The sequence below is a fragment of the Aspergillus melleus genome (assembly GCF_016097325.1).
Source record: "Aspergillus melleus strain CBS 546.65 chromosome Unknown contig5, whole genome shotgun sequence".
NCBI lineage: Eukaryota > Fungi > Ascomycota > Eurotiomycetes > Eurotiales > Aspergillaceae > Aspergillus > Aspergillus melleus.
This window is the reverse complement of record NW_025763374.1, coordinates 2,068,788-2,090,097: the sequence shown is the minus strand read 5'-3', so window position 1 is coordinate 2,090,097 and position 21,310 is coordinate 2,068,788. Positions and strand designations below refer to the sequence as shown.

The window sequence follows — 21,310 nt, the reverse complement described above, 5'->3', positions numbered from 1 at the left end:
TCACTTGGACAGATAGATATCTATTTGGATAGGCAAATATCTTGCATAAACCGACCACCAAAAGGCCTCGGGCGATTTGAACTGGTGAATGATATACATTAACCATAGTCATACAAGGGAAGCTCATCCTTCCCGTCGACAATATTCAACACCCCAAATCAAACAAATTAACCACACCATCAACAATTCACAGCATGATATCACTCCCTCCCTCTGACGATATCATTATTCTGTATCCAGGTCAGTCAGGGAATTCGGAAACCAAAAACCGGTCCAACAACCGACCCACCAAATCTCATGATTGCGACAAATACCACAGCGAAAGCCAAGACACCATTCTAAGGGGATACGGAGTAGCGAGGGAGGCAGTGCAGTCGTCTGTGGGGTGATCAGTGCGATCGGCGCCTAGTGATCATGTTATCCTTTCATCAACCAGCAGTAACCCCTGGGAGCACAGTGAGTGGGGACTTGGTGAACTGCACCGATGCCGAAGTGTTACCCGACCGAGGATGCCACCTATCCTGTAGCATGATCTGTTGAATGATTTCTGCAGACAGATTCTACGAGGATAGTACGTATGGATTATGCAATCAACTCGAGGATATCCAGTTAAGTTAAATTGAAATATTCATTCGCTGAACTTGAATATATACCCAAAACCAACCCCATTCATTCATCCCCATTCCCGAACTCCATAGCCGAAATCAATCAAATAATCATCAATTCCCCGATCAAAATGTGGATCCGGTCCAGCAAGTCGAATCGAATCATCCCCAAAAAGTATGTGCAAATAACGACCCAGTCGTAAATAACCCCTTCAATCACGATCGAAATGACGACGAAAATAGTCGATGGCAATCATAACCCCGTAAGCAGCACCATCCTAATAACAAAAACCACGAACGCCACCAGTTAAACTCCGTTGCAAAAAATCCGTTCACAAAAGAAAAGACATCCACCCAGCCGACAGGGACAACCCGTCACCGTCACCGGAGGACCGACAGGCAGGCAGACAGGCTAGGCTGACTCACTGGATCTCGTAGACGGCCAGCGCCCGCTCGATATCATGCAGGTTGTCCTTGTCGCCGTAGGCGTCCATCAGTTGGCGGTTGCGTTGGAGGCGCTCGAATTCTTCTTGGGCTTGTTCGTGGCGTTGCTGTTGGTTCGTGTAGAGGTTTGCTGCGCCGAATCCTATGATTTGCAATTGTTAGTATGCGATGATTATCTGATGGTGGATTGATGGTGATGGTGGTGGTGGTCGGACAAAATGATGATGTCATCAAGTTGGGGAAGGAGATCCGGGGAAAAGGAGAAAGAAAGGAGGAATTACCGAGTGCGATAACGGCCATGGCAGGGAGATACCTGGTTCAGGGTCAGTATGATTGGATCTCTCCTGAGATTTCTCCGATAGATCAGGAACAAAATGAGAAAATACGTACCATTTAGACGGCTTCGCAGGGATGAAGAAAGGACGTTTGTTGAAGGCGGCCGGGCGCGGAGGAGTCGATGGCGGAGTTGCGGACAGTTGCATTCTTTCGGAAGGGATAATGTATGTGGTGGTATAAATCGAAGGTAGTGTAGTGTAGTGCAGTTTGAATTATGAGCTAGTCGATGAAAAGTCGCTCCCGTCCAGACTGAATTGGGGGGTTATTTATAAGAGTGGACAGGGGAGAGGAGAGAAAGAGGAGAAAACAACGTGATGAGGTCAAGGCGGGCGTGGCGTGGTCCCATCGTATGATGATCGTCTCCCCCGCCGTAGTCTGTAATCATCAGCCAACTCTTGGTCGGTTCCTGCCCTAATTCTTCAGGCATTCTGGCGCTGCTCCGTCGGTTCCCCACAGGGAATTCCACTTCCATTTTTCCGGGGTTATTCACGTAGTGGCTACGACGTTGCAACCCTGGGGTGAATCATGAAGATAGAACAGTGAACAAATGGAGATTCCCTTGATTCTACCATCCTAGTGATGGACCATGTATATTCGATAGGCTTCAGCTAAGGATTCTCTCCATCTTCTATATTCTCCCAGAGATCTGACCTGATCTACATCATCTCCTTCCTGTCTAATCCTAGTAATCCTACTTGATTCATATCCATTACTTTGCTCAACTGAAGCATTGGCTCAAGCACGCTTGGTCTAGAGAGTTTGCCTATTGTAACTCTTCTATAGTTGTTTCATCCGATGTTTCATCACTGGCTGAAGGTCAAGCCGCTACCTGAAGATTCGATCTATGCCCGTTGCCGATCGCAAAGCTATGCCTAGAAACCACGGAGTCTCCACCCGAAGCGTTCGACACGGAGACATATTCGCTCTTTTACACTAGCATATGGGGTTTACCGACTACAGCCCTCCATGCCCCGGTAGAGAAACACGGTTGGACCATACACCGGAAGCATGAGAGAGATACATCCCACTTTGGCAGAATTTCTCGTTCTGCCTCGCTCTGCACTTTGGCCAGTAGATGCATAGACCACACACAAAGGACTAACCAGAGTTCATGCCAGCGAGCAACGGCTGACATGATTTTGTTCATATCCCGCGGGAGAGCACGACTCTTCTTTAATCACCACAGACATGCGACAATCGTTGAGGTCGTCGCCGACGTGTGTTCGAGCATGTTCAAAAGAAAAGGCATGAGGCGTTACTGAAGAACAATATCACCTCTTCCAGTAAACAGGGCTACCAAACCAATTGCCCCCTGTGTTTGCCGATCGATACGGAACACGTTTTCATAGAGATCATAATCCTGTCACCACCCCTGTTCGGGGCAACAGAAAGGCAGGTTGCTTTGATTCCAATTGCTACTAAGTCTGAACTAACCAGGAGTAGCGTGGTCCTTCAACTCCCACCCATCATGAAGCTCCCACCACCCCGACCCCTGCCGAGAAGCGTCGTCGTCTGGGCATGCCAATACAAGAAATCGACCAGCATGAAAGGTTGTAAGTGGCTGCTTCAGATACTATGGTGGAATTGTGGCTAACCTGCATCAGATAATCGAACTATGGCATCCTGTCAGATGGTAACTCCATCATCGTCCAAAATGTATCAACCGCATGATGCTAACATGTGGTCATAATTTCGGATTAGATGGTGTCTGCCTGAGCCATCAAGTGTTTTTCAAACGTATGGATACACTGATCCACACCACGACTCATTGTCAAAACTAGACAAGCTTGCCAAATCCGGAAACGGATACCGCCACAATACAGGATCGCAGCGGATATCATCACATCAGAGCCATATTGGCCGTATTATGGAAACAACCCTCGGCGAGCAGTTGAAGAGAAAGTTTTGCTGTGCCAGCCAATGCTACCTTTGAAATGGCATGGCATGAACGAGTGAAGTTACATAAATAGCACCCTGCAGCCGGGCGAAAGAAAAGCCAGGTACTTGCCATAATGCCCTGTGTATAACAGCTCAACTAATGTCTTCGTCAGACACGCCAGGTGGACCTTACCATGGTCGTTGTACCGAGAACCGCCATGCTATCATTGTCGGCGGCGCCAACTTTCAGCCAGTAGCATAGCTTTCTTTGCCGAAGGACTCTACCTCTCTATTCATCCATTGATGGGATGGTAATGGAATATAGGAGTGACCTATCGAAGATTGCTCAGAAATAAGTCCAGTCAAGGACGCTCAGAGAGCGAGGAGCTTCGGGTGGGCAACTAGCGGAGGGCAATGCAAGCAACCCACAACATAACTACTTCTGAGCATGACTGACAACTACAAATGTTTATTGTATTCGAATGAACGGCCGCCAATGGACAGTAGGATTTTTGTGCGCGGTGCCGCTCTAGCAAGTATCCCAGCAAAGGCTGTTGCCTGTATAGGCGCAAACACGAACAGGAAAAGAAATGACCACCTATTGGCGGGAAAAGACTTTTGCTATTGAAAGGACGAGGCAGCCTTCCTCTCCCAGAGTACATGGGTGTCGTGTTAGAATCTTTCGACTCACGATGTCCATGCCACATCGGCCTGTCGTCTCTGATACAGCATGGCTCAGGGCCGTTCCCCGCCTATGGGGGAATCGTACAAGTCCTTCCAGAAGATATAAGGCACGCTCAAAAACAAGCAGTCATCGCAATTCCATCAAGAGGAGCGCAATAGGAGCGTGGGCTACGGGAAATCAGAGAAAGCCCGTAAGTCGGCCCTCTGGCCATGGTTCATTATGCGAGGGGATTCTTGGCCGAAGATATACCACCTGACAACATCTGGACCCGATACCTTTTGGATATTAAATTGACGAGGATTGCGCCGGAATTCAGGAATTTGGAATTCCAAACACCGACTCATTGCCTTGGAAAAGAGCAAATACTGGCCTAGGGTATTCCAGTGTACCTGGAATACAAACAGGGAGTTTGCCCTTGGCACCTCCAGAGGAACATAAAGATCAACCAAGGATCCCGAACAAGGATGGCGTCCTTCGTCTTATGGAACGCTTCAGAAAAGCGAACAGCCATGGTCGGATTAGAAACACTATATAGCCCACATTTACCCCAGTTAACCATCGGGGCATTATCGCTAGAGAAGCCGACAGAAGTTAGGTCTGCGTTATGCTACCTTGCCCAATCTCTTAAGTCGGTCTCTTGGTAACTTATGATACCCTGGAAGATTGGATTATCTCAGCTAGATGTTATAAGGATTATTGAAGTGGACGAGGCTTGCTACGATACAGACCGGCCTGAAGATATGGTCGATTTGCCTCCTCCTATAATGACCCCAGGATTGAGATTCAGCCCTTTTCTCGGCCCCACGAAGCTTTTCCAACTATACTTGTTGACCCAAGGGCGCCCAAAGCAGTATATCCGTGTATTCAGATCATTTTCGCTTTCGCGGCTGAAAGCCAGAATATACGGAGTAATCTTGTGCCTTACACCGGGCAAAAGAATTCTCCTATCCTCTCATCGACAAATCAGACGAACACTCATCGACAATCTCGATATTATATCGTCTTCCAAAGGGATCAAGCACGGCCGATGATGAATGAGGCACAGACCAGACCATACACCAGTTGCTAACAAACGTTATCTCCCTTGGGGAATGGACCCTGGGCACAAAAAGTACCGTCGTTGTTTTCGATTGGGGCTGCGACCTATTACCTATGTCCTAGGATGGCGTCGTGTCGCGCCGGAATATGACGCTGAACACCACATAATCAAGTCGACTATTGCAGTCTCACCTTCGAGGGCCCTATTCAACGTTAGGCTAGTGAGAAGCAGGATTGTCTTCCCAGGTCTTACTAAAGTTCAGGAACCTCGTGCAGAAGTAGACCCGCTGGAGGATGTTTAAAAGCCATGGCCGACCTGGCAATGGGTCAGGCTGATTCGAGACAGGGAGTCGCGCAGCTTGTCGAGGTACATGTCTTCGATCCTTAGTCCGGAGAAAGCCGTAAACGCGGTAAAAGGATGGTGGGTGCTATACGTCCCGTCCATGAAGTCAAGTAACTGCAGGGTTGTACTATGATTTTATAAGGCGCTGACGATAACAGTTCCCTGTAATCCTTATTCTTTCTGCTTCATGGATCTATGCATCCATACGATATTTGCCGTAGCGGCCTTGTTGAGTCCGAATAAGTCTATAAAAAATAATTTAAAGAAAATGATTTATTAGTTATAGATCTTTTAACGTTTAAATTTATTAATTAAATCTACAATATTAAGAATCTCAAATTCTACTCATTGACTGTTTTGAGTTTTATATATTTTTTAGTATATAAGATATTTGATAGATTCTCAGATAAAATTTAGCAAATCTGACGGACTCAATCTCGATGACCACTGCGATGCGCCCGGTCCCTGCAAAACGCCAAAAACTATCCCGCTCTGATAAGTATGGTAATCTGCTATACTTTAGATATATATAGCTAGAGCCTAGTGTTGAAAGCAAGCTTCGAATGTCTTCATCCATAAGACTAGGACAGAGCATCTCATTACCTAGGCTCGCCTAACCAACGGCTTCTTTACAACATAGTTTAAAATCGTATTACTTGTACTGCTCTTCTGTGGTGCCGATAACATCCCACGACTATCTTGGATGCTGTCGCTAGCAATATGAGATGGTCAGGACTTGGAGACGAGCACTTGAGTAGACGTTATTGATACTGATTATGGCCGGGTAGACGTACATGGTTGCAAACATTCCTAATAATAGCTCCGACGGGAGTTTACTAGCCGCTCCTGCATGATGCGTGGCACAGCGCAGCAAAATCTCATGCGTATGCGTCGCTAGCTCACGGCAAAATGCAGCCGATCCGGAAAACGGAACTTCCTGACTTACTCGGTTAGGATCTGATCTACTGTAGATAAAGCCACCCTCAATGCGCGAAATTCTACAGACCTAATAGCAACAGTGCTACCTATCCCGAAGCCCAATCTAAAATTCTTTTGTTCCTCACCATAGGCTACCTGTGAAAGGCTATTACAAATAGGCTATAGGAACCTCTTCATACCAAATCTAACAATCATCTATTCAACCTACTGAAACTTCATAGACATCGTTCGGGGAGCCGAGGATCAATCACATTGGAAAGCTGCTCCCGGCCGTCAGTTCCGGGCGATGACGAACCGATATAGTAAGAAATACGTACAGGCATAAGCCTACGTCAGATAGCAGAACATAACTCCGCCTGACTCACCAAATATTCTGCCATTTGTGTGTATACCGCAGTCATCACGGTTGCTCCTTCTCGAAGATAAACCAAAGCGGATAGAAACAGGTTGTTTTAGGCGCCAAAATCATTCTAGGTGAGTTTGCCCATCATCGAACCCAAGCCCTATATGCCCTCGTGTCGAACAAAGTTATCGCGAAAAAGAAAGCTGACAGAATGGGCCCCAAGAAGCCCCAGCGACAGGTCAAGCCAGCCAAAGGCAAAGGCAAAGACAAGAAGAGCACCCTCACCACCGATTCCCGCTCCCCGTCGGCATTCTCGCCAAACGTGAAGATGAAGGTGAGGCTGGAGAACGAGAAAAGATGCTGGGCCTGCGGGTTAGAAGTAGTGGATATCGCTCATATCATTGCCAAGGAAGACAGCGCTGTATGTGCCAAATTCTAATCCTAGGTTTGTCTAAAAAGCCCTAATTGTGTTTTTAGTTCGATGTTCTTCAAGCCAAAGGCTTGATCAATTTCGATGTTACCTCTACCCAAAATGCCATGGCACTGTGCCCGGTGTGCCACAGGCTCTACGATGACGGTTGGGATCCCGGTTTTACGTTCTGGCCTGTAGACCTTGATTTCTTTATCCGGTTCGAGTTGCGAGATAGAGCCCGACGACGACGCCTCCCCCCGACTGAGCAGCGACAGCGGAGAGTACCCACCGCTAGACAGTACCAGTTCCACCAGAAGGGGACCGATAAAGAAGGATGGGGAATGTATCAACGCGTCTATCTCAACGACAGCAAGTTGAGCATGTTCATTAAAGACGAGCCAACTAAGGCATGGAGCGGGTCCCCTATGGCGGCCCTACGAAGGGCTATTGGGGCCATCGGAAGCCCCCGAAGCTTCAGGTTTCCTCCCAATGTCATCGAAAAACTACGGATTCTACAGGACCTCTATTACGGGCCCGAAGATGAAGAGGCTGAAGTTGAGAAAAAACACGGGCTAGACCCGTTCGAGGAGCCAGATGATGATATCGATCTTATCGAAGAAGAGGAGGAGGAAGGCGAAGAAGACGAGGATGATGAGGAAGAAGAATGGGTCCCGCCAGCAAAGCGGAGAACCCCGCGGCGTCAGGCAGACGCCAAATTCGACTATTACAATTGGAGCTGGGACTTCGGTCCCGAGTCCTCGTCCGAGGACAAACGGAAGCAATTTTCTGTTCCTGAACTTCTTGGACCGCGCCCATTGTAGGGTTAGTTATGGCCGGTATGTGTTTTGGTTTTTGGTGTTCTTGTAGCTCTTAGAGAGTATATACTTAGCTTTATACCATTCCCACTCATAAAGACTGGAGATTTCGACATTGATATTGTCAAGCATAATAGGGTTTGTAGATGGTAATCAAGTATTTTCACCCAGCTAAGAAGTCATCCACTCAAATCAATTCAATATTGGCGTTTTGCAGGGACTGGGCGTGCCGCAGTAATCATCAAAATTGAGTATATTAGATTTGCTGATTTTGTGTAAAAATATATCAAATATTTTATGTACTAAAAATAATATAAAACTAAAGATAGTGAATGAATAAAGTCTGAGATTTTTAATATTATAGATTTAATTAATAGATTGAAAAATTAGAAAGTCTATAACTACCAAATCATTTTTTTAAATTTCTTTTTATACACTTAATCATATTCAATAAGGCGGCTACAGCGAATACCGTATGGGTGCATAGATCCATGAAGGGGAGAGAGAAAGCATTACAGGAAACTGTCTGTCTGCTGTGATCAACATTGGCTCTTCAACCGGAGTATATAAATACTTTAAAAGCACAAAGCATCATAAGAGTCAAACACCAAACACCTATCCATAGCAAACTCACACTAGACCCGGTGTCCACGGTGACGACAAATATTTTAATCTGTTGTTCTCAGACGAGGATTCAGGACCGTATTTCCTCCAGGTCCAATTAGTATAATCAAAGCTAACCTCGCTGGACGTCTCTGACCGCCGCCCCAAATGGACTATCTTCCTTCTCTTCTTTGGCGGAGCCGACCCCTCCTCGTCGTCATCATCATCGTTATCACCTTCATCGTCCCCAGATTCAGCCAAATTATCAATATCATCATCTGCCTCCGCAAACGGATCCAGCCCATATCTCTTCTCCACTTCAAGCTGCGCCTCCATATCCTCATCCCCATAGTACAAATCCCGAAGGATTTGAAGTTTCTCAATCACATCTCTGGGAATCCTTGCGCTTCTCGGACATCCAAGTATCCGAATCGCCCTCCTAAGCGCCGCGAACGGAGCACCGCCCCATTCCTTGATCGGTGAGTTTTTGACGATACGCGATCTCCAGCTGTCCACTAGAGAAATATGATAGTATGTACCCCAGCTCTTCCCGTCTCCCTCGATGGTTTTCTTCCGGTGCATATGCATCCTGTACTGGTTAGTCGTGGGTACCCTGCGTTTTCTCTCCTCGTTTTGTGCGCCTGATGCTGGTTGGGACTGTAGTGGTAGACGTCTTCTGCGCGCCCTATCGCGCATCTCAAACCGAATAAAGAAATCCAGATCTTCGGGCCAAAAAGCGAAATGTGGATCAGTTGAATCGTTGAAGCCTTCGTGGCAGGTGGGACATAACGGCACGGAATTCCTACTCCACGAGAACGTGTCAAAATTGATCAGGCCTTTGGCTTTGAGGAAGGAGAGCTAAGTCGAGGAATAAGATAAAAAAAGACAAAGAAAAGTTAGCACTAGCTGCACAGATCTGGTGTGGATAGAGGTTAACGTTGAAACATCACATCACTTACAGCGTTGTCTCCATTCGAGATAACACGGACTTTATTCGCCCTGGACTCACCACAGGCCCAGCAATCAGGGCTTTCTTCTTCCATTTGTTCTTCGCTGTGGACGATAGGGCATTAATGACGACGGGAACGGTTTGACTGGCGAACAGGAAGGGGGGGTTCTGGTTTTGCTTGCTTGGTTGGCTTCTGTGGGGGCTCGGATGCGATAACAGTGTCTGGCTGAGGATAGAGGATTTAGCGCTTTGAGTTACAAGATGGTTTCGTTATCCAGGGATAATACTGGAAGAGTTTCATGTTGGTATCACTCACTGTCGTATATCAAGAAGGAGCGACTGTTCAGAAGGCGGTCGAAATAGGTCTGCCTATCCCGTCTATTGACCGCATCGTCTCGTCACCACTTGCAAAGTATGAGTCTGAGATGACGGATACGGTGTGCAAGATAACTTCTTCTTTAAACCGTAACCCTATAAATACTGAGACGCCCGAAATGTCCTTCTACCCTGGTCAATGACAGATTGTTTTCTGAACCTTAACCTCAGAACTAGGCTAAACTAGATATACATGTGGCCCTGCAGCGTGTGGCATTTCATAAGCTATCCCTTGTGACAGCTGTGATTGGATTTGCTGCAACAATTTATTGATTATCCCAATCATAAGCAATTAGTAACCTACACTTGGCGGCGTTATGAGAGCAACTCGCAACCACCAATAATGCCGATCTTCAAAGGATAACGCATGGGCAAATCCACCCCTCGCCCTGCACCGGTTGGGGAATACCCTCAATCCTCATCCGCTCCTGAAACCTCTGCTCCTCGCGCACCGCTTCCCCTATAGTAGCCCAGTATTCACTATCGGTTTTACCCCTCGTCTTCCTCTTCGCATCCTCGATCCGATCAACCCTTCGCCGTGCCTCAACATATGACTTGTCGTGACGCTGAGTTTCCAAGATCATCCGCACAACGTCCTCGTGCAGAGTTCCGAGCAACCTCTTACCATGAGCTAGCTGATCCGCCGTAGGCCCCGTCATACCTTCCAACGGCTGATATGCCAAAGCACCCTCTAGCAGCATGATGTTGTTAAATGCCAAGCATTGGTTCTCGTCAAGGTCCTGAATCACGTCCTTCTCGATGCCCATAATACGTTGCTCTTGCGCCTGTGCGTTTTCCGCATTTGCTGTAACGTCGTCTCTGCTTGGAAGGAAAGCACTGGCTATCATGATTGGGATCAGGAAGGGGAGGCCGAAGATGTGTATAACAAAAGGCCATAGCCAGTTGACAGCGGCTACGACCTCACCATTGAGCTGGTTGATCTCCCCTTGACGCCGGTAAAGCCTGCCGTCGGGCTGCAGATGCTGTGTTATCACCTCGTGGCACTTCTCTGCATCATTTATGGCTGTGCATAGGGGGATTCTGGGTCTTTCTTCAATATCTGGTGCGCTTGTTTAGCTACTGATACGAAGAGTAAGCATGGGTGAGAATCATGGCGGTGCGTACCTTCTAGGTTCCACGGGCGATCATGCATTATCCCCGCGCGCATGGAAGGGAGGGGACTGTAGGAGACACAATGGACAGCTTGATTCGCCGTGCTGCTCAACATGCCTGAGATTTCCAGCCACTCGGAATCCATGCTAGAGAACTTGCACAGAGTTCTATGTGTCCGGTTCGGCGAATACGTGACCTGCTTAGGACATTCTTTCAGGACAGCCGAACTCCTATCGACGATCTGGGCCGGATTAGAAAGATGCAAATTCCTTCATACGTTTTAGGTAATAAGCGCATGGTTTATTCTTACCAACCCAATATTGACTCCCCCGACCACCTCACGCATGGTCTCGCAGATAGTAAAGAACCTATACGCCTCCAGTAGAGGCCGGAATCTGGCATTGAGCGAATCGTTATACGACGACTGCGCCTCGACGGCTCGTAAAAATGACTCGTTGATCTGATTGTTGAAACTGCGGATGACCTTAGCGGCTGTCTGCCCCCAGGAAGCGTGCTGGGAGCCGTAATGCGGAACGCCGAAGAAGAAAATCCCGTAGGTCATCGCCGGTATTGAAGCATAGGTCTCGTCGCCATGGTAAGCAGTAGCAATGGCCTCTTTCACCAGAATCCCGCCCATACTGTGTGCGATGAAGATTATCGGACGTGCTGGGGCTGCCTGGTAGTGTTGCGTTCAGACCGTTAATCAATCAGGCTTAAATATCTCCACGCACGACGTTGCTTTGTAGGGTCCCACAAACCTTTCGCCTGTTGGATAGACACAACAGCAAGTTCTCGGCCTGCTCTTTTATGCCCGCCGCCGATGCCCCAAACAGGATGTTGGCATTGTAACAGTATGCCAGGATCCTTGCGTAAGGGACTATGTTTGGAAGAAGATCCCTGAGCCAGTTTGTGCCAGTCTCTTGGTCGGTCCAGGTATTCTCCGCATGATCCGGTCTGTTTGCGATGTTCATTCCATGAACTGCGACGATGCTTTCGAAGGGTTTAGCAAGGCTCTGTAAGTGAGAACCGGTCAGTGAATGTCGAAAGACTTACTCCAGTGTCGTATTTGGCGGATACACAACGTCCTTGAGCCAGTTTGCGTTCGGCGCTGACTGCCAGAGAGGATGTTAACCGTGGTGTCAAAGTCTAAAATTCAAGGAAAAGAGCTGGGACACAATACCATCTTTTTACAAGCTGGGACAGCTTAACGACAAGTACCTCTTAAGTGTTTTGTGGAGTGATCCGGAATGAAAACCCAGCGGTCTCTATATCTCGATCTCGGTCATGACATACCCCGCTTTCGCCTAAGCGCCCAGGTGCCCCCAGCCAGTTCGTAGTCGAACCATGGTAAGAGCGAATCAAACGGCAAAAGGCCTTTCCTGGGCATGCGGTCCTTAGGATAGTAAAGCTCTAAGGCACGAGGATTGTTCTTTTCCGTCCATGTAAACTAGCCACCAGATCGGCAGTCTCTGAGAAAAGGTGGCCTAGTTGAGAGGAGGAACCTAGCAACGAGAATAAGGGCAGCGTGTAAGAATACGGTAGTGTTCAATATTAGGTAGTAACTATGGGATATTAGAGGAGCTTATCGCGGCTATCATGCTAGTTACCGATAGTTGAAAGATAGATGAAAGATAGATGAATACGGTAGCCTGAGAATTAAGGACGGTCTAATAGCTAAGAATCGGAGTATATCTATAAGCTAGCTTTTGATATTAGAATAGAGCTTCGGGATTAGGGTTTGAAAATAAAGTCTATCTGTTTAAAACACCAGGACATTTCAGATGAGACTGCATAATGAATCAATTTAATACTCCGTAAGTCAACCTGGTAGTCGACAACAATAAATACATGCCATAAGAAACCCATGTTCATCTTCCTATCCGTATTCATAAACCATCCCTTTCAAAAAAATATGTCAGGTAATAAGTTAAGGTATATTAACAACACTCATCCATCCACAACATGACAAAGAACAGATTTTACAACTTCGAAGCCTGCCCCGCAGTCGAGATCTCATTATACAGCAAACTGGTCAAGAAATCGGCATACTCCTCGCCCGTGACCTGGCCGGCAAAGTACCGCCCGGCGAGCTGGAACTTGTTGCCCTTGGGTCCCTTGGCGGCGAGCTCGTCGACCTGCTCCTTCAGCAGGCGCAGGGCGTAGGCCTTGTCGACCTTCTTGCCGTCGTTGGTCGAGATGCCGTGGTGGGTCCATTGCCAGAGTTGAGAGCGGGAGACTTCGGCGGTGGCGGCGTCCTCCTGTTTTTTGTTAGTATTCGCTCTTTAGGTTCTTGTTTTTGTGGAGGAGGGCATACCATGAGGAAGTTAATCGGGATACAGCCAACTCCACGCAGCCAACCCTCCATATACGACAGACCGATGTTCAGGTTCTTCCGGATTCCGTCCTCGGTGATCTTACCCGGAACGTTCGTGTTCAGGAGATCATTGGCGGTGATGTGGACGTCCTCGCGGCGTCGGAACAGCTGGTTAGGCGTGGGCATGTGCTGGTTGAACACGTCGGACGCAATGGCTGCCAGAGCCGGATGCGCCACCCAGGTGCCGTCGTGGCCGGCACGCACCTCGCGCAGCTTGTCGGCGCGCACGCTCTCCATGGCCTTGTCGTTGGCGGCCTGGTCGGTCTTGATGGGGATTTGAGCGGCCATACCACCCTGTTCATGATAGTTAGCGTCTGGTCGGGAGTATGCGGAGAGAGATGAGGTAGATGAGGGGACATACCATGGCATGCACACCTCTCCGATGGCACGTCTTGATCAACAACTTGACGTAGGCATCCATGAACGGCACCGTCATGGTAACGTCGGACCGATCGGGCAGGACGAAATTGGGGTGCTTCCGGAACTTCTTAATAAACGAGAAGATGTAATCCCACCGACCACAGTTCAACCCAGAGCTGTGATCCCGCAACTCGTAGATGATCTCGTCCATCTCAAACGCCGCCGTGATAGTCTCGATGAGGACAGTTCCACGGATCGTACCGCGGGGAATACCAATGTAGTCCTGAGAAAGGTTGAATACGTCGTTCCACAAACGCGCCTCCAGATGCGACTCCATCTTGGGCAGGTAGAAGTAAGGCCCAAACCCGCGGGCCACCAGCTCCTTGGCGTTGTGGAAGAAGTAGAGACCGAAGTCGAAGAGACTGCCGGAGATGGGCTCGCCGTCGACGGTGAAGTGCTTCTCGTCGAGGTGCCAGCCTCGAGCGCGTGCAATCAGCGTCGGCAGCACCCGGTCCGTTCGCAGCTTGTACTCCTTGCCGCCCTGCTTGAAGTCCACTTGTCGGCGGATGGCGTCGTACAGGTTCACCTGGCCGCCGATCATGTTCTCCCATGTGGGTGCACTCGAGTCTATACTGTGTGTTAGCTCTACCTTCTCTACCCATCAGGTAATGTCAGCAAAACATACCCTCAAAATCAGCCATGTAAGTCCACACGTCCGAGTTCAACGCATTCACCACCATCTTCCGATCCGTGGGGCCAGTGATCTCAACACGACGGTCCACCAGACCCGGGGCCGGGGGGGCACCCTTCCAGGCATCGTTCTCGCGGATGTGCTTCGTCTCGGGCAGGAAGTCGAGGAGATTGCCCTTGTCGATCTCGGCTTGACGGTCAATGCGACGCTGCAGGAGGGCTTTCCGGGTGGGGTTGAAGGTGCGGTGCAGGATGGCCAGGAAGGCGGAGGCCTCCTTGGTCAGGATCTTGCGGGCCTCGTTGGGGATGGCACCGAGGATGGCGACATCCTTGAGCTGAGCGTCGATTTGGCTCATGGTGGAGGATGTTTCTTTCTTATCTTATCGTTATCTTATCCTGTAGTGTCGGGATAGTGTAGTACTAGTTCGATTGATAGAGGGGAGGTTGAGGCAAAACCACAACAAAGTCAGATAGTGAAGAGAGGAGGAAGAAAAGAAGAAGGTACTGCCAATGCAGCAGCGACACCCTCGGCAGTAGATATAAGTAGGTTTGAGAGCAGCGACGACTACGTCAGAAGGAGGGCGACAACCGCGGCCCATGGGAACTTTGTTCGTCCCGATAGGCGGTATTTCCGTGACAGTGTATCGTTACGCGCTGGGCAGCGTTCGGCAGCCTCAGGCCAATCACATGCCCCAATTGGACTGCGATCCCGGCGAGGAGGAACGGAACTTGCCTCATTGGGACCACTCGTGACTTGTCCGCGGGAAAGTGATACACAGATCGGTAAGATTACCCTATCGGCCGATTACTCGACCGGAATTACGCATCCCTTCCTCCGGCATGCGGCGCCCACCGATTGCTTGATAAGAGTGACTATACGGAATCGAGTAACAAGAATGTATATAATGAAGAGGGGCATCTATCTCTATGTGTGAAATGCTGATATTTGCTGCATCCCTTCTCCTCTGATCTCCCGCAGTCAACCGAGGACGAGCAAGCCAGCCCCAGAATCCCGGACTGACCCAAAGCTCCCCACACCCGAGAGAAGCTCGCATTGCCGCGGTTCGACGTCATGTTTGCCTCAGGTGTCGACTGCAGCGGGCAATGAGTATATCCTGCTCGATCTGCAATTGCCAACACCCTCCATACTGTTCGCATCCAGTGTACACCGAGTAGGGATTATTACCGGATATACAAACAGCCCTTCCTCCCGTCTGGCACGGATGTCTCCTCATCCAACAAATACAACAATCAAGCATAGCAACCAAACATGTGAAAGCCTCAGGCTCGCATGTGATCAACTCTTATCCGCAGTTCGGGAGGCAACGGAGGCGTCGTGCAGCGCATCCCCGGGCGGTCCTCGTCCAAGTCTCTGCGCATGTGGCTTCCGGTTCTAGACCGTTTCGATGTATCGTCTCACCTCCCTGTAGATCATTTGTCAGTTATCAGCCGAAACACCTCTCTCCGCATGCTACAGCTCAGTATACATACCAGTCGGTAACCGCTTCCTCCCACAACCGCACTTCATGCTCGCGCGTGCCGCCGAAATGATCCACAAAGGCATCGCCAAACACCTCCCGAGCGACGCTGTCCGGGCGCATAAAAGCCGTCGTGGCGTCTCGCAGTGACTTGGCCAACCGTACCCCCTGGTCGCTAGCACCACCCATGTCTTCGCCCTTGGACAGCGGGGGCACGGGGATTGGCAGCTTCTTTTCTACCCCGCGCCACCCTAAGGCGACAACGGCTGCCAGAACAAAGTGCGGATTGGCGTCGGCGCCCGGCACGCGCACCTCCAGTCGCGTAGCTTTCGGACTAGCGGTCGGCGGTGCGATCAGTCGGACGGAGGCAGCGCGGTGCTCCAGACCCCAGGACACGGTCACCGGAGCCCAGAAGTTCTCGACCAGGCGTTTGTAGGAGTTGATCGTCGGCGCGAACAGCGGCATAATATCCGGCAACCCGGTCAGCACGCCCGCCAAAAAGTGGCGACCGAGGTCAGACAGATGCGCGACGTCGGGATACGGAGGCGAAGGATCGGGGGTGTCGCGGAGGAAAGCGTTCTTCCCGTCGCTGCCCACCATGGAAATGTGCATATGGCCGCTGTTCCCGGGTAGACCCTCGCGCGGCTTCGCCATGAAAGACGGCGTAATTCCATGCTTCGTACCGATGGATTTGACGACGAACCTAGCGGGCGGTCAGTATGTACCCGGGCGCATCATGGCCTCTGCCAACCTACTTGAACAGCCCCGCTTTATCGGCCATCTCCTTGGCTTCCCCGAATTGTAGTGCCTGTTCCCTCGTCAGCGCGGTCCTCCCCATCTCCCGTATATTCACGCACAGCTTCGAACACGCCCGGTCCGCTCTCGGTGTGCCATCCCTCGATCTCGCAATTGAACTGCTCGCAGGCATCATACACTCCATAGTAATAATCCTGGTTGTGAGTCGGTCGCGTCAAACTGTATGCGAACATCCCCTCGGTCAGGGACGGCAACGACTCGACGGGGTTTTGTTTGAGGAAGGTAGCAGTGGCCGACGCATTTCGCTCGGGGGTCGCGTGCTCTTCGGGGACACGGAACTGATAGAACTCGTACTCGGCTGACCAGTCAGCATTAAAATCCGCGATAAACAGGGTGTGCAGAGGAAGGGAAGGGCACACCTCCAGCCATCGCACGATAACCTGCCTTCTCCGCCTTGCCGAGCGCCGTCTTCAACAGACCCCGCGGACACGCGCACACCGGCTCCCTGGTCTCCGGATCGTGAAAGCTGACGAGGAAGAAAGGCACGTTGTTCTCCCAGGGAATGCGGCGGAAACTGCTGAGGTCGGGCACGGCGACGATATCGCGATATCCGTTCTCTTTGTTGCTGATCGATAGCTCCTTGAAGTATGTCTGGTCGTGCATATCCCAGCCGAACACCACGGAGCAGAAACCGAAACCGTCGGCGACGATGGAGAGGAACTTCTTCTTGGATACTAGTTTGCCGCGCAGCTGGCCGTCGACGTCAACGCCGGCCAATTTGACGCGGGTGTCGTTTTGGAGGATGTCGGCGACATTGTCGAGGGTGACGGAGGAGGGGGACATGTTGCTAGATAATTAGTATGTGGTTTTGGGGGTGAAGGTGTGAGTACTCACGGCAATGGGAGCAAGTTAAGTAGAAAGGGAGGAAGGGAAGGGGAGGAGATGACGAGGGTCAAGGAACGAAGTGGGCCTGAGGCGGCTTATCGGAGGCGGTGATCCCGCATCATTACCAGGTACTGTTGGACTACAAGTAGAACCCTGTCGCCCTATCTCAGCCACAAATTGATTAGACCTTTCTCGTGTAAAATTATCAGCTGAGCTGTATCTATGCTATCTGTTCCTTTCTCATCCTTATCAACCCAAAATGGGAGAATGTACAGCATTCCCATCGACGTAGCCTGCCCCATTGGGTTATCAAAGCTTAGCTAATGGGCTCCACTGCCCCGCGTGTTGTTGTTGTTCTGTTCTCTTCGCTTCTCGTCGGACTATCTGTCCTCCTCCTTCTTCCTCCTTCAATCAACTTGATACCTCCTTCTTGCTTCTTCTTCCTCTTCCTCTTCCTCTCCCTCATCTATCTCCTCCTCCTGAACTAGTAAGCTCCCCAGACTCCTCCCCTCGCACCATGATAATCCCACCAGTGACATCATCGCCATACCCCGCGATACATTATCCCTTAAATCAAGTCCGACAGCACTAACAAGCTCCGACAATAGACCATCATGTCCGCTCCCCGAGGCCGTCTCCAAGGCAAGAATGCCATCATCACCGGTGCCGCCGGGTGAGTCCCCCATCTGACCCCCGACAGCAATCAACATCACCCCCTAATCCAACCGCAGAGGCATCGGACTCGAAACCACGATCCTCTTCGCCCGCGAAGGCGCCTCCGTCCTAATGGCCGACATCTCTGCCCCCGCCCTCGAAAAGGCCCTCGCCAAGGTGAAAGAAGTCGTCCCCTCCGCACCCCGCGTCGAGACCATCAAATGCGACGTCTCGAAGGAGACCGACGTGCAGGCCATGGTCGACGCCCAGGACAGCTGGGGCGGCGTGGACGTGATCTTCAACAACGCGGGAATCATGCACGCCGACGACGCGGACGCCGTCGACACCCCCGAGAAGATCTGGGATATGACGCAGAACATCAACGTCAAGGGGGTGTGGTTTGGATGCAAGCATGCGGTGCTGAGCATGCGGCGGAATAAGAAGGCCAGGGGTAGTATTATTAACACGGCGAGTGTGGTGGCGTTGGTGGGCAGTGCGACGCCTCAGTTGGCGTATACGGCGAGTAAGGGGGCGGTGTTGGCGTTGACGAGGGAGTTGGCCATCGTGCATGCTAGGGAGGGGATTCGGTTTAATGCGTTGTGTCCGGCGCCGTTGAAGTATGTCCCTGTCCCTCTAATTCTGGCTTCTATGGGTTGTGAATTGTTGGGACGATTGCTAATGATTGTCTGTGTAGCACTCCCCTCCTGCAAGACTGGCTCGGCGACGACCAGCCCAAGCGGTTCCGTCGCGAGGTGCACTTCCCCACGGGCCGTTTCGGCGAGGCCATCGAGCAGGCGCACGCGGTGGTTTTCCTGGCCAGCGACGAGAGCAGCTTCGTCAACGGCAGCGACTTTGTGGTCGATGGTGGAATGTCCAAGGTATGTCCCCTCTGCCCGTCTTCTTGTCCCGCCTGGTATTGACATTGTTAGGCCTACGTCACTCCCGAGGGACCTGCTACCGCAGCTCCCCAGAACTTGGGCCATTAGATTGGTTTGATTATTCCATAGTACGTTATACTGGATACGATGTTAGTCCGAAGAATAGAACACGAATTGCATGAATAAACCTCAACACTTGCGAGTTAGAAGGCTCTACTCGAAAAGAAGTGGCAAGATATGTGGCCTGGGGTTGGCTGAGGGGTCTTCTCTAGAGATTTCTACTTCTCTGTTCCATTCTGTCGTCTGGTTCGTTGAAACGATATCGAACGTTTCCATTAAACATCGTCATTTTAGTATTCTTACAGCCTGGGATCGGAAGGGAAATTGCACGAGGATTTACCTCTCAACAACAAAACCACCTGCCCATCCTCCTCTCATCTAGCATCAAACGGCCACAACCTATCCGCCTTCGCAACCGTCATCCCCTCACCACGAGCCGTCTGAATCCACTCATCATATGCCGCACGATGAGCTTCCTTCGACGCGTCCCATGCCTCATTAGGAACCCATCCATCCGAGTTCGTATTGAGGAAATCCCTAAGCCACAGCTTAAGGCGTTGTACGGTCTCAAAGTCCTCATAATTCCGCGCATGTTTCTCCAATTCCTCCTTCGTTGGAGTGTAGGGACATGAACCCTGCAGACCCAGTTCTTCCCAGCGAGCCGATAGCTCTACTAACTCCTGGGTGATTGCCGTAGCGCTATTCCTCCATGTCGTATGGGAGTAATGGAAGAGTCGAAATAGTGTCGGGTCTAGGAGTCTGGCGGAGCGGAGTTTAGGGACGAGGCCTTTCATGCATACATCGTAGGTTTGGTAGCAGATGGAGGCGTCTTTTCGTTCTCGTTCTTTATCTTGTTCTGTCTGTTCAGATTGCTCGTCTTCTATGCTCTCGAAGGCGTGCTCGTCAGGTCCCTCCGGTGGCGCAGCAAAATCAGGAATCTCGCTGGCGTAAATGAACGCGGGTTCGATGCTCGTTGATTGGCAATCAATCAGGCCGGTAGTGATGGTTGGGTCCTTGTCTGAGACGTAGATATTCCGTTTGTGAAAGTCAGGATGAAGTAGGACGGGAGTCGCGGCGTCTTGGATGCGCTTGTCTTTAATCAGTCTTTGCAGTACCTCTTGGCTGATCTTGATAAGGCGTATGTGATCTTGAACGGATCCCTGATGGGGGAGGAGGTCGTGATCGACCGTATCTATTTTTGGTAATCGTGAGAACCCGGTGTCTATCAATCCTTGGCAATAACCGGCCAGACTATCCCCTGTTTTGTACCCATTGTTAGCACTAATGTTATGGAGGCACGCCAGATTGATGGGAAACTAACAAGGACCACAATCAGTACTCGAACCACCATACAACTCCAACTCCCCATGATCCCGATTCCAAAAGATTGAATTACAATTCGGACCCACACAGAAGCCCTCATCGAGCGGAGTCGTTCTGTACGAGTCCAAAGGTCCCGCCCGGCCCATCAGCATTTGAAAAATAAATACTCCCATAGACCGGAAAATCCAAACCGGCCATCTTCCGCAACGCCAGAGAAAGCGCTTTCGTGCAGAGCATATGTTGCTCTGAGTTCATGTTGGGCCAAGCTTCGTGCAGTTGAACACCAGCCACATGTTCCTGGATGATATATTCCGCGCCGATAGCATTGGACGGGTCATCGCTCCAGTCTAGGACTTTCGGAATCGGGAGTGCAGTTTTGGAGCGTACTAGATGAAAACAGATAGCCATAAGCTTGGGGGCCGCATTATCACAAAGGCAGATATATAGGGTGCAGATGGGAATCAATCCTACGGTATGTCATCGTCGCGACTTCAGAGTTCGTCGTCAACTTTGGCGGCCCAGCAATACCAGTCGGTAACCTTGCCACGACACGAGCACCCGAGTCCATTGTGAAAACAAAGACGCGGTTGAATCCGCCCTCCTTCTTTTCATAGTTGATAATCTTGCTTGCTCCGGGACATAGACGAATAGCTCTATCACAAAGCGCGGAGAAATCGAACTCAATGTGTCGAGATTTTCGTTCGAGTTCGTCCCTGTTCAGCCATCTTCCACTGGTGTAATTGTAAGGATCAGATGCTAGCAAGAATGTCAGCAATGTACGGACCTACAAGTCAGAGTTGTATACTGCTGACGCGAACCCGCACTGTGGGTCAAGCTACTAGTACCTACCGGGGAAGGGATGCGATGACGTTGTGTTGGGTTTGTTTCCCAAGTCTGACAGTTTCCGCCGCGAGAGATAAGAAATCCGAGTGTTCTGACATTTTAGCGGACGGCCATCTAGCCGCCGCCATGTT

The 21,310-nt window shown here is 50.4% G+C and overlaps 8 protein-coding genes across 8 annotated transcripts; 2 read left to right on the top strand and 6 right to left on the bottom strand.

The window, feature by feature from the left end:
- Nucleotides 1-1,027: 1,027 nt before the first annotated feature.
- LDX57_009139 (uncharacterized protein) lies at nt 1,028-1,531 on the bottom strand (the record flags this gene model as incomplete). The annotated part of the gene is made up of 3 exons (XM_046090859.1): nt 1,028-1,191; nt 1,331-1,362; nt 1,440-1,531. The coding sequence occupies 3 exons, from the start codon at nt 1,529-1,531 to the stop codon at nt 1,028-1,030; spliced, it is 288 nt and encodes a 95-aa protein (XP_045946834.1).
- Nucleotides 1,532-6,570: 5,039 nt separating this feature from the next.
- LDX57_009138 (uncharacterized protein) lies at nt 6,571-8,010 on the top strand. The gene is made up of 3 exons (XM_046090858.1): nt 6,571-6,742; nt 6,835-7,032; nt 7,089-8,010. The coding sequence occupies exons 2-3, from the start codon at nt 6,940-6,942 to the stop codon at nt 7,842-7,844; spliced, it is 849 nt and encodes a 282-aa protein (XP_045946833.1). The 5' UTR covers nt 6,571-6,742; nt 6,835-6,939; the 3' UTR covers nt 7,845-8,010.
- A 2,108-nt stretch (nt 8,011-10,118) lies between these two features.
- Nucleotides 10,119-10,827, bottom strand: LDX57_009137 (uncharacterized protein; the record flags this gene model as incomplete). Its single annotated transcript, XM_046090857.1, has 1 exon — nt 10,119-10,827. The coding sequence occupies exon 1, from the start codon at nt 10,611-10,613 to the stop codon at nt 10,119-10,121; it is 495 nt and encodes a 164-aa protein (XP_045946832.1). The 5' UTR covers nt 10,614-10,827.
- Nucleotides 10,828-11,158: 331 nt separating this feature from the next.
- Nucleotides 11,159-11,515, bottom strand: LDX57_009136 (uncharacterized protein; the record flags this gene model as incomplete). Its single annotated transcript, XM_046090856.1, has 1 exon — nt 11,159-11,515. The coding sequence occupies one exon, from the start codon at nt 11,513-11,515 to the stop codon at nt 11,159-11,161; it is 357 nt and encodes a 118-aa protein (XP_045946831.1).
- A 1,342-nt stretch (nt 11,516-12,857) lies between these two features.
- LDX57_009135 (malate synthase) lies at nt 12,858-14,658 on the bottom strand (the record flags this gene model as incomplete). Its single annotated transcript, XM_046090855.1, has 4 exons — nt 12,858-13,136; nt 13,193-13,546; nt 13,614-14,239; nt 14,298-14,658. 4 exons carry the CDS (start codon nt 14,656-14,658, stop codon nt 12,858-12,860), a joined length of 1,620 nt encoding a protein of 539 aa, XP_045946830.1.
- A 1,037-nt stretch (nt 14,659-15,695) lies between these two features.
- LDX57_009134 (glutamine synthetase family protein) lies at nt 15,696-17,379 on the bottom strand (the record flags this gene model as incomplete). Its single annotated transcript, XM_046090854.1, has 5 exons — nt 15,696-15,726; nt 15,794-16,483; nt 16,536-16,588; nt 16,638-16,894; nt 16,956-17,379. 5 exons carry the CDS (start codon nt 17,377-17,379, stop codon nt 15,696-15,698), a joined length of 1,455 nt encoding a protein of 484 aa, XP_045946829.1.
- A 656-nt stretch (nt 17,380-18,035) lies between these two features.
- On the top strand, nt 18,036-19,061 carry LDX57_009133 (putative short-chain dehydrogenase/reductase family protein; the record flags this gene model as incomplete). Its single annotated transcript, XM_046090853.1, has 4 exons — nt 18,036-18,094; nt 18,153-18,692; nt 18,770-18,953; nt 19,005-19,061. The coding sequence occupies 4 exons, from the start codon at nt 18,036-18,038 to the stop codon at nt 19,059-19,061; spliced, it is 840 nt and encodes a 279-aa protein (XP_045946828.1).
- A 326-nt stretch (nt 19,062-19,387) lies between these two features.
- LDX57_009132 (phosphotransferase family protein) lies at nt 19,388-20,904 on the bottom strand (the record flags this gene model as incomplete). The annotated part of the gene is made up of 3 exons (XM_046090852.1): nt 19,388-20,271; nt 20,504-20,722; nt 20,808-20,904. 3 exons carry the CDS (start codon nt 20,902-20,904, stop codon nt 19,388-19,390), a joined length of 1,200 nt encoding a protein of 399 aa, XP_045946827.1.
- Nucleotides 20,905-21,310: the final 406 nt, after the last annotated feature.